Source organism: Echiichthys vipera, assembly GCF_963691815.1.
Source record: "Echiichthys vipera genome assembly, chromosome: 1".
NCBI classification, from domain to species: Eukaryota; Metazoa; Chordata; class Actinopteri; order Perciformes; family Trachinidae; genus Echiichthys; species Echiichthys vipera.
Genome location: NC_139826.1, coordinates 37,907,968 through 37,920,703, shown reverse-complemented (window position 1 = coordinate 37,920,703; position 12,736 = coordinate 37,907,968). Strand labels below are relative to the sequence as shown.

Genomic DNA, 12,736 nt, shown 5'->3' with positions numbered 1-12,736 from the left:
GGACTGAAGGCAACAGCGCTAGCACGCCAACTTAACATCAATGGATTTAGAGGCGGGCCTTAACGTAACCCCAGCCTCGACTGTAGCGTCTATTCTATGCGCCTTATAATGCGGAAGCCTTATATATGAAAAATAAGACATTTCAAAATAAGACATTCATTGAAGGTGCGCCCTATAATGCGGAAAATACGGTGCTTAAAAATAAGTCCAAACCTTTTTATCCTATTTATTAAGAACATTTTGCGCACAGCACAAAATTTAACACCTCTCCCCTCCCAACCCCTACAACCTCCAGTCTGTCATGTGTCACCAGTGCATAGAGAACACTCTTATGGATGTGAGACAGGGGTTATATTATATTATATTATATTTTACTGTATTACAGTGAGCGGTGTTTGCTTGAAACTTTGAAAAGTGTACCAACAGTTGTGACCGCTTTCGGCTCGCCATGGCCCTGACACACCACCACAGCTCTTCTGCCTGCTCTCTGCGTGTGTGTCAGAGCTGGATCCGGTCAGTACCCTTAAAGTAAATGAGGGGGTACTATTCGCAGTGGGAAACGAAAAGAGAAACGCATAGATACAAAAAAAAGCGAGTCGGAGCAGAGTCAAACTATAGAGTGGAAACACTGCGTTAGTTTCAAGTCATATTTGAAACCTCTTGTGTTCTAGTTGTCATCCTTTTCTCTCCGTGCGGTATTCTCTAGTAACAATGTAATACATGCATGTCATCTTAATAAAAATGAACCTAATGTTTCCATATGTGTGCCAGTAATTCCCTTAACTAAAGCCCACATAGAGAGCTCTCCGTATGGAGCGGTGTACCTGTCCCCACCTCTGGACAACAACTGGAGAAGGTGAGTAGTGCATGTGTGTATGTTAAGCCTCTGACTGAATGCTCACTGTCTTCTTTTCTTCCTCTAACTGGATTATTTCACCACGCTGTTCCCTTTGTCAAGCCTCTCTGTGCCTACTGCTGTTGTCTTTCTACTTCTAGGCACCAGCCATCTCGATCAAACACGCATCATAAATGTATAAGATGACTGTATGGCACTCGGGCACAACGGAGGGTGGAGTTGTTGACCTTCATTGTCTGTGCACGAATGTTTCACAAAAGCAAAGGCTGCGTCTACCTGAAGGTGTTTGACAGATAGCCTTTTCTTTTTAAAGGTCATGCCCAAGAGCGCTCTTCCTACTGTTTAGGGATTCGATGTTGTCAAAGCACCAGTGCCCTGTGGTAAAACAAAAACTCTAGCTTTGCAGAAATCCAATAGCCGTACCAGTTGCTGGAAAACAAAGGTACACTAGCCGGCCTTGATGTAAGCTGCACGATCTCTTTTTTTCCCCTGCTCTGGTTGTGCCTCAGTGTGTTGGTAGAAAGCTTTTCCTCAGTGTTTACAAGGGGGTGAATTATGGGCCTGTGATAAAAAAGGCTGAGCCAAGCTCCTCCCCGCTCACTCTCTTTCCCTCTCGCTCCGTCTCCACTCTTGTGTTTTATGTACTGGCTTGGCCCGCCGCCAATCACCCTGCCTCGTCTTCTTCTTCCACGGCGCAGACACAGACGTTCGCCAGGCTCCGTGTCGAGCGTACTGTAACAGCTTGTACCGTAGACTCGAACAGGGCCCACGCCCTTTTCGTCATTGTTGACAGCACAAAACAGGTTGGCTGACAAACGTCCTCGCAGAGCAACCAGACGTCAGTGTTCTCAGAGTGGGTGCGTTTCTGGGAGAGCCATGTGGCACAAAGCAATGGCCGCAGACTCTTTTATTTTTAATTTGTGCGATGCTGCTTTGTCGCACACTGAACGATTGAGTACCATGTCATCTGAACTTCAGTCAGAGTGTAAAAAAAGTGACAACCTTACATTACATCACCTCTCATGAAGGTACATGCAGACTTGGCTAGTAGCATTATCATTCCTACTCTGCATGAAGTGAACCTCTGAATTAATGAGAGGAATCTTCCTTTAACCTGCTGTAAAGTGATGGTTTCATGGTTTATGTGAACGTAACCATCCTCACCTGTTTGTGATTTCATAGCTTCAATCAAAACCTCCTTGCTTTTGATTTTTCTCCATTGTACCCATCTCTCCTTTTGGATTGTTCCCCCTCTCGCCTCATCCCATACAGATCGCATACGTGATCGGTATCAGCTCTGTCAAGTCTCTGCAGGCCAAGCGTAGCCTCCTGCTCCAACCTGCAGCAGATTGTTGTCACAGTGTGTAACAGAGATAAACTTCCCCCTCAGCGGTGGATTTTGGCGCGCTTCACTGTTACAGGCAGATATATGCAAGTGTAGTTTAGTGTCGGCTCAAACTGGCTGACAAGAGTCTTAAAACCTTGAGAGCGCCCACGTTCATCTGCTAAATATCCACCAATCTCACTGTAAGAGAACAGGTTGTAGTTAGTTTAGTTCAGCATCTTAGTGTTGATTTTGTTTTGCTTACTCTTAAAACAACGTTCTGATTTGATCTTTTTTGGACATTATATGGATTGCATCTTTTTTTTTCTAAAACCTGAGTCATGGAAAACACATGGACACTGAGAGAGAAAGTACAATGTCCTGGGAAACTATGTCAACATTTTCACTTTAGCTGAGAACGAACCACGAGGCTGTCTATCAGAGCTCTACAACACGGATAACATCCTGATCTGAAAGGGCCGAGTTATGTTCAGGATCATATTAATGTTCAAATGTTAACGTTTTAGATGAGAGTCTTTGGAAGAAGAAGAAGAATTCCTTTTAAAATTCAATTTTTTCACTCTGTTATTATTCATGTTACACACACACACACACACACACACACACACACACACACACACACACACACACACACACACACACACACACACACACACACACACACACACAGATGCACAGACAAGACCTATATACATGCCATTAATGGAGAGATGTCAGAGCGAGGGGGCTGCCAGTGGATCGGCGACCCGGTCAGTTGGGGGTTCACTGCCTTGCTCAACAGCACCTCGGCAGTTCCCAGGAGATGAACTGGCACCTCTCCAGCCACCAGTCCACGCTCCATTCATGGTCCACACAGGGACTCGAACCGGCAACCCTCCGGTTCCCAGCCGAGTCACCTGGACTGAGCTACTGCCGCCGCTAAATGAATAGGTTATGGAACCTTTTACAATAGATATTTGGAAAAATACCCATTTGTCTGCGTGAAACTACTTTAAAAAGATTTGTTTTCAATTTAATTTATATCATTCATTCATTCATTTATTCATCGATCGATCGTCAACCGCTTGTCCCTGTCGGGGGCGCGTGATTCAATTTTATTTAAAGTGCCAAATCCTAACAAAAGTTATCTCAGGACACTTGACATTATCCTCGCTGTAAATATTAAAGAGGACTCAAAAAAGACTTATTTCACGGCCTCCCTTGATATAAATAATACTAATGTGATAATAATGTGATCCTGTATTGATTCAATGATGCCTGTAGGGGAATTCTTACAGAAGCCAGTATAATTAATGTTTGTATGCTGTATTCTTGCTATACGATTAAAAAAAGGCATAATGTTTGGCTTTAGGGGACTTTCTGGCTCCAGACTGCGACCAAAATGGAAGCATGAGTATCAGGGTAGAACTTTACAAAAAATGTATTTAGCTGGATCACAATGGTCCCAAAATAGCTGCTGGGGGTTAGTATGGTATCAACCGAACGTACCACTGTAATGTGGCGCAGAACACCTGGTAAGATATTCAATTCAATTCAATTTTATCTAAATTGCCAATTCATAACAAAAGTTATCTCAGGACATTTTACATATGGAGTAGGTAAAGACCACACTCTCTGACTTATTTATGATTTACAGAGACCCAACAATTCCCCCGTAGAGTACGGTGGAGACGAAAACCTTCACTATAACACACAGGAACGTCAGACAGACCCAGCTCTGTGGAGGACGCACATCTGTCTGCACCGGAGAGAGGAAGAGAAGGAGAGAGAGAGAGAGAAAAGACGGACAGATGGACAGACAGAGACAAAGACAGAGATGCAAACAACCACAAAGTAACAGTAACTATAATAATACCTATAGTAATGTGAATATGACTCATATGTTATGGCAGTTAATACAGCAGAACAGTAGAAACAAGCACAGCTGAGGTGACAGAATATGACAATGATCATATTTATGGTGGTAAATATGATCAATGATGAGTCGTGGTGATAACAGCTGTGATACAGCTAGACATACCACTGATGGTGTTTTTATGGATACAAATGTTATAATGTAGTAAACTAATGATAGTTTATATGAGTAATAGTTATAAACGCAGCAGGAAGCGTCATGCAGGACCACGGCAGCAGGCACCACCACCATCAGCAGAGACCTGAGAGACGACAAAACACAAACAACTCCGGGGAAGAAGTTGAGTCAGTAACATGCAGTGATGTTGATTTCTGGGCGGAATGATGGGACATGAGATCTGGGCATCGACTTGCATACTCGCCGATACCCAGTTTAGCATATAGACCAACATACACATCCAAAATACACATGAAAAGTGCATGAAAACAACCTGATCTTTGTTTTTAGCGAGAGAGGTAGCTGAGGTGAGAGTTGCCCAAACCATCATTGTTACTTGATTACCATTAAATTTACAATCCATCATAATTCCTAAGCATGTCAGAGGTGATGCCGTACATAGATTATAGGCATCTTTTTAAATCAGACTTCCACAGAGAGGAACGTGTTGAACCCTGTCTGTCATCCCACCCTGAAAATGTCTTGGAGAAGTCCTGGAAAATGATCTCTGGAAAACAGTGGGAACCGTGTTTTGGCCACTCGTTCTTTTCTCTAGAAGCTCCGCGTGCTGGTTTGTAAATACGCTGGTCTGTTGACCCTCCTGAAATCTGGCAGGATGTCATGAGAGAATTATACTTTTATGATTCCTGGTAGAATTGCAGAGTCCTTGTTTCACAGAGCACGCGGAAGAGTAGAACGGATAAAGAAGGTGGAAATGGATGTTTCACAGGATACAGTTTGTCTTAATTGAGGTGTGGAAGTGTGTCTCTCTCCGTCCATCTGTCTGTCTTTTCTCTCTTTCTCTCTCTCTCCCCCCCCCAACCGGTGCAGACAGATGTCCGTCCTCCACAGAGCTGGGTCTGTCTGACGTTCCTGCCTGTAATAGGGAAGGTTTTCGTTGCCACCGTACTCTACGGGGGAATTGTTGGGTCTATGTAAATCATAAATAAGTCACAGAGTGTGGTCTTTACCTACTCTGTAAAGGGTCCTGAGATCACTTTTGTTATGACTTGGCACTATAAATAAAATTAAATTGAATTGAATCATGATAACATCTCAAAATTCAGAACAAAAAGCCCTCAGAGACAAAACTGTCTCACATTTAAAACATCCAGTACCATTGCAAGAAACGTATTGTAGGGCATTTGAAGTCAAATCAAAGTCAAATAGAAATAGAGTCCAGGGTTTTTCCCTAAAGAGTTGGACAGTGGTATGACACCATTATACACTACCATCCCAGTACCATTACTCTACATCCAAAACAGGATGTCAGTGCATATTCTCTTAAAATACATGTATAAAGTGTTAACTTTAAATATCCAGTTTTCAGTTGCACTAATAGTGACTCTACCCTGGGGCAGACTGACGGAAGCGTGGCAGCCAATCAGCGCCTACGGCCCCTCCGACCACCTCCTCAAACATACAGCAGTCACACACATTCACATGAGGCGAGGTGGGTGAAGTGTCTTGCCCAAGGACACAACGACCATGACACAAGTAGGGCAGGGCGGGGATCAAACGGACATTGGCCGACTCGCTCTATCAACTGAGCCACAGTCGCCCCTTCATGTACGTAACTGACCAGGCCGGGTCTGGGACCAGGCTGGGACTGGGACCAGGACCAGGCTGGGACTGGTCCAACTATCTGGTGTGGAGACCCAGGTATTTAACCTCCCACAAGGTCGATGATGTCCCCCTTCGTGCTCCAAGTCGTTGGTGGAAAGTTGGTTTTGACTTCGTTAGTGCTCTACTGGGTTACAACGATGTCGTCATGTAACATGATCAACATCCTGGAACCACAATTGCGTCATTTGTCAAGGTCGTGTTCCCATAGCCACCTGGTAATTGGTACAAGACTTTATCATGATTAATGTCATTTCAACAGACAGACAGAGTGTCCTACTACATAAGCTTGCTTTTGCACAATCAGTGTTGTGTTTTCACCCTTAGACTGTTGATGGAACTCGTAGCTTAAACAAAGACGTAACACACTTGTTGGAGGGGAAATGGGAAATCACAGTCTGGACTGAAGTCTAGCCAGATTAGGGAAGCTCTGCTCCCAGTAGCCTGTTGGGAAATCCCATTGGAGAACATGATCTTTTGTTTGTTTGTTCCTTTTTAACAAGAGGAAAAGCATTTTCCTGATCATTGCCTCCGCTTAGTATCCATCAATGGAAAGGGCTCTTCAGGCTCTTGTGTTGTTGCAGTGAGAGGCAGATTCCCTGCATGTCCGTCTCAGGGGAGAGCGGGGCGGATAGTGTTTACAACGCCAGCAACATCTGCACTACATTATAGCCAGGCAGCTCTGGAGAAGGGCCACAGAGCACTTTTAACTCTTTCGGTGCTTTAATTGTCACAACAGCGATCAGCTATCTGCTGTCCACACAGACGACGGGCACAGAGCAAACACCTGAGAACAAAGAAACCAATTACAATGGCATTATATTTTTACCGCTGTATGTTTTTACTAAGATGACTCATGCCGAGCTTTCCCAGCCTCTGACAGATCCCAACTTTGAGGCAGTGGGCCGGTGCTGAGGGATCGTCAGGCATGACAGAAATGCAGGGGAACAGAGCGGTTCACATAGCCTTTAACTGCTCGGCGACCAGCAGTTCGGCCAACAGATTTGATCATCTCTCTGGATTTCGTGAGGTTGTTTTTTTTCCTCCTCTGTCAGAAAAGAAGAAGTGATTTCCCAGCTTCGTCCAACTGAACTGTGTCAAGGCATGTTTTTGTAAATATCCCGGTCCTGGAGAGTTTACTTAAAGTTTAGTGTTTCTTCGGAAATACGGCGCTTCAAAGAGTATTACTTTATGCTGGGAAGATAGTTTCTTAAAAGAGGATTGGTTCCTGTGGTCCTCAGGCATCAGACCTGACTGCAAGTCCCCTGTGTGTCCCATCGGAGGCCATCTGTTACAGGGTCAGAGCCTCGATCCAGTCCCACGCCCTCCTCCTCTTCCATTCACCCATCTTTGGCTTGCTGTTCCTTGCGCCAGCCTCTCTGGGGATGAAATCACATGCCGAGCTCCCCGGAGACTGCTCTGTAGAAAAAGCTCTCGAGAAGGGAGATCTTAAAATGTCCTCTTTGGAAGATGTGCCGCAATTATTCTCCGAAGGCTTTTATTTTCCATCTAGGTGGTCTGATTGCTGCACGGTGTGATTGTAGACAAATTACCAAGTGTGGATCCAAAAGGCATTCTTAGGCTGCACCGCACTCAGACGTTACACGGCGGCTGTTTGTGCACACAATCACTTCTGTGTGTTAGAATCAAAATGAACTTCAGTGCCCTTCTGCTGGCTTTGCGGTAATAATGCCTGTATATACCTGATGGGTCGTTAAAGACAACAGGGTACGTTGTATAAGGCTCTTTTTGTCCCCAGGGCCTCCTAATGCTTGTTGTCCAACATGTCAAAAATAATAACATCCTACTCATCATCACAAAAAATATTAGACTAGAAAAACTAAACTGTTCAAAAACATGTCTGATCATCATTATAAAATCTAAAGCTGAAAAAAAATCACAAAAAATGTTTAGAAATATTCTGTTACGCAAGCACAACGAGAAGGTGAGCACCGACGTGGCTGAAAGGAAAGGTGGTGTAGCTGTAAAAGGACACTTTGGTAGACACTAAAATGGTTATTTTTTGTTTCTAGTGTCAAAAGTTGACGATGGCAACAAAAGCATCCCTCCATTCTGTCCTGTTTAAAGTCAAATTCAGGTGTAAAATCATCTCATGGTCTCATGTGTAAGGGCACTTCTCATGCTACTGCTGATTGAGCAGTATTAGTGGTTAAAAAAGACGCGTTAATGCCTTCACCGTACTGCCCCGAGCTAATCAGTGTTAGCCACGTCAGGCTGTCAGCGAATCTCCGGGATAATCATTCATTCATCCTCAACAGCTTGTCCCTGTCGGGGTCGCGAGGGCTGGATCCGATCCCAGCTGACTTCGGGCGTGAGGCGGGGTACACCCTGGACAGGACGCCAGTCTATCACAGGACACATAGAGACGCACAGAGACAGACAACCATTCACACCTACGGGTGATTTAGAGTCATCAATGAACCGAACACCTGCACGTCTTTGGACTGTGGGAGGAAACCGGAGAACCCGGAGAAAACCCACGCCGACACGGGGACAACATGCAAACTCCACACAGAAGGGCCCCAGCAGGGATTCAAACTAGGAACCCTCCATGGGATGATTTTACGGCACAATTTCCCCCTAATGTTCCCCCTGTATTGAGGTCCTTATCACAGTGGTCTGATACTAAAGGGTGGAGCTAGAAACACTTGAGTCCCTTGATCGGTGCAGACCTTCCTTTGCATCGTCGGTGAAGAGAAAATCCAGCAACAGCACGTCTGTCCACGGTTTCCATCATTAGTCCGAACAATGCTGCAGGGAATGTAAAAACGAACAACAGCATGCTACCTTCGTGCAGTACAGTACTGAATACTTTCCGCGGTGAATACTCAACACAGAACTAGTGTTTAAGTATGCATGCTTGTATTTCTAGAAGACTAAGAAGCAGCTTTTACTTCCGTGTACTTTCAGCCTAAAGACAAGTCGAGTACCCCTTTTTGCTGAATGCCTCACAAGAATCCACTTTGCCAATGTTCCCTCTCCAGCGTTTTCAGACTCTGACAATGGCCCTTCACATCAAGTGTTTTCGTCGTTGCTCTCTGGGCAGCCGTTCACCAGAGAGCCGGTTGTGTTGCGTCACTTTTCTCCTCGCAGCCGGTTTATAAACCTGACTGAGTCTCCACTTCACTCTGCTTTTAATTTATTCTTCTACGTCGTTCCTTTTTCTAAAACTACAACTGTATCGCGTGTAACTGAGTATTTTCCAGGGTCTTTCTTCCTTCCACACATGCGCCGATACACAGGCTCATCATACTTTTTTTTATACCTATACATCTCCTCTTCTACGCAAACTCTAAGGAGCCAGGGGTCTGTACTTTCATCCAGTAAATCTCTGTCATCTTTTTTCCTCTGTCTCTCTTTGAAGGGAGCAGCAGCCATGGACTGAGGAAAAACGGCCTGGGTTTAGATTAATATCACAACTCAACAGGTGACCCTTGACCTCTCTCTCTTTCCCTTTAATGCTTTATCCCTCGCTCACACAGGCCAACATTTCTGTTCTTTGTCTTTTTTTTTTTGCAATCTCTTGGCTTCATTGCGTCCTGGTTTCAATCCTCTGTAAATCTCCGCCTGATTTGTAACCTCAATAATCCCCCTCCTTTCTTCCTTTGAAGCACTGAGATAGAAGACCTAAAACACTCATCTGAGGGGCTGTTGTGGTCGATTCATCAATTATTTTTCCGCTCCTTCTGTTTTTCCACTCATCTTTGGTATTTCTGAGACATTAATCAGCAGCTCCTGTCTCACTAACCCATAGGACTCATGGCTCCTTCGCGCTCTAACACCAAGTCTCCTCATTCGCATTTTCTTACTTTCAGCCTGTTTACGTCCTTCTCCAAGTGTTGTCTTTGTAATGCTTTTTGAAAACTGAGTTCAAGTTTTCTGAATTCAGTGTAAGTCCATGAAGAGCACATGGACATTGCTACAGGTGTATTGCACATGTGCTGTAAATGTTTCAACATTTTGGGAAATGTGCTTGATGCTGTTTCACTGAGTCGCCAAGAGTTAGATGAGAAAATATTGATTTAAAACTGTATGTTGCTAGGGACAGTACATCAAAGAGTCCTTTTGGGTTGGCTAGGGTTTGGTTTAGAGTTACAGATGTGTGTGTGTGTGTGTGTGTGTGTGTGTGTGTGTGTGTGTGTGTGTGTGTGTGTGTGTGTGTGTAGCCAATAGCTTCACTATAAGGATATCAGGACTTGTGAGATGATGTGTGCGGTACGCTAACTGCTCGTTAAACCAATATACAGTATGTTGAGTGTCAGTTACATTTTTACAAAACTATTAAAAAAGCCAATTTTCTCAAATGTTAGCTTGTCAAAAACATAAGAATCAGAATCAGAATCAGAATCAGAAAACCTTTAAAGTCCCGCAGACGGGAAATTCTTTTGTCACAGCAGCAACAGAATATTACAAAATAAGATAAAAAATAGCAAAAATAGATAAAAAATAGCAAAAATAAGCAATAAAGTTCAATTTAAAAAGGGAAGAAATGGAAATAGACATATGTACATATTCACATGATGTAGTGCAGTTGTTCTTGTTTTGTTTGTCTGTAAAAATGTGATACGGAGTGAATAAATATGATTAAATTAGTCCAAATAGTGCAAAAAGCAGAAGTGCCCATAGTACAGGCATATTGCACAGTGCAGGGTACAGGATGAGGTCAGGAGTCTATTGGGAGCAGTGCTGATTGTGAAGTCTGACAGCAGCAGGAAGGAAGGACCTGTGTGAATGAAACTGGTCAAATTGATTTGAATGTATAATATATGAATTTATGATTAACGAGAAAGTGAGCAACACCACTACGAGACGGGGCGACACTTTTAGATTCCAGACACTTTTAACAACATAAGCAATGTTGAAGAAATCTTGTTCAATGCACAGAGATGAAAATAACATTTCTCTAAATCAGTGGTGTCAAAGTGATCCAGTAAAGAGTCGCTGTGGCTGCAGGTTTTCATTCCAACCAAGCAAGAACACACCTGATCCAACAAATCAACTGTGTGAAGACAGTTCGGGTGATTGCATGACTCAAGTCAGGTGTGTTCTTGCTTGGTTGGAATGAAAACCCGCAGCCACAGCGACCCTTTACTGGATCACTTTGACAGCCCTGCTCTAATTCAACTGCCAAAACGTCTAAATGTTCTTTAAAGAAGACTACTCTAGGCTGAAACTCATGATTTTGTATAATATATTCTAAAAGAAACGACATGCTAATGTTCGCAATAGTTGCTTCAGTGTATTGAAACGGTGACCTTGTCGGGACCTTGCTTTTTAATGTAAATCATGACAAATGTATTCCATTACATACGATGAGCGTCCCATCATTAGAATATTGAATTTTAATACTTGGTTGCTGAATTTAAAATACGACTTTAAGGTGTTCAGCATAGACTGTATAACTGAGATGGATGAAGCAACCGTGACGTCACCCGTTGGTCTGTTGACCACCGCTTTGAAGCCAGGAGATTGGCTTTTTGTCCGTCTGCCATCTTAGACTTTTTGAAACTGGACAATATTACAATCTTTGGACGAGAGGGCGAAGCTGGGGAGGAGCATCTGCTGTTTAGGGAGCTGTACACATGCTGCATCTTTTACCACCTGGGTAGAACGTGAGGTGTTTCGGTCGGTCAAAAGTAGAATTTTGTTTAACGCCGCAAAAAACACCGCATGTGTACGGCCCCTATATCCGTCGTTCTTATGATTCTAAGCTAAATGCTAAATGCTAAAGAGGCTAACCGGCGGTTTTTCAACCCATTGACGCAAGCCATCGGGTGGGCTGCTGTCAGTGAGTGAGCTGAGAGCATCACTCACTGGGGCCTTTTCCTGCACTGATAACACAGTGCTGTGTTACATCATTCATTCATCGTCAACCGCTTGTCCCTGTCGGGGTCGCGGGGGGGCTGGAGCCGATCCCAGCTGACATCGGGAGTGAGGCGGGGTCCACCCTGGACAGGACGCCGGTCTATCGCAGGGCACATAGAGACGAACAGAGACAGACAACCACTCACACCTACGGGTGATTTAGAGTCATCACTGAACCGAACACCTGTACGTCTTTGGACTGTGGGAGGAAACCGGAGAACCCGGAGAAAACCCACACAGACACGGGGAGAACATGCAAACTCCACACAGAAGGGAGGTAATAAATCAAGTAAGAAGTTTAGGCTCGTTTTCTCATTGACTTCTATACAAACGTAAAGAATGCAGCTTCGAGGCACTTCACCACATTTCAGACCCGGAGGCTACATCCATCTTCAGTACACAGTCTATGCTGCTCAGACACGTTGGCCTTTGATCACTCTGACGATCTTTGTGTTTGTTTACTTACATATTTCCTATTTACGTGGCATCATTACATCAGCCACCTTAACATCTGCCCAGACAACCACACAACTTGCAAAAAAATGAAATGATGCATGTCAGACTCTCTTTTTACATCTCTTAAAACCCTGATCTTCTGGCGCTATTGAAGTGATTTATGTTCTGCGCTGTCTGCCGTAATCGACGTTACAAAACCAAACCTCGCAGCTCTAAAAGCCTCAAACTCGAGTGTGATTACTACAATTTTCTACAATGCACTAGAAGGAAAAGTAGGAATGACTCATGAAAGAAGCCATTGAGGCTTAATGGATAGCACTAGAGAACGCTTGCAGCTGGAGGGGCGGGGGGGCAGGCATGTGTGTAAGTGTGTGAATTTATATCCTATATTAAATATAATAACCATGATCTGAAATCATTTTAGTATGCCATTTGAAATTGAATCCTGATTAAACAAGAGCCAGGCTGATGTGAGATCTTTTGCGACCAATTCCGATTT

The 12,736-nt window shown here is 44.0% G+C and overlaps 1 protein-coding gene across 3 annotated transcripts in view; it reads left to right on the top strand.

The window, feature by feature from the left end:
* Window positions 1-12,736, top strand: part of crtc3 (CREB regulated transcription coactivator 3) — a 60,336-nt gene that overhangs the window by 23,166 nt on the left and 24,434 nt on the right. For 2 of the 3 annotated variants that reach the window (XM_083914887.1, XM_083914886.1), the window contains exons 4-5: window positions 798-856; window positions 9,281-9,343. In XM_083914887.1, coding sequence (XP_083771013.1) covers window positions 798-856; window positions 9,281-9,343 — 122 coding nt within the window. The remainder of the gene's footprint in view (window positions 1-797; window positions 857-9,280; window positions 9,344-12,736) is intronic. The other variant, XM_083914888.1, reaches the window with a different exon arrangement.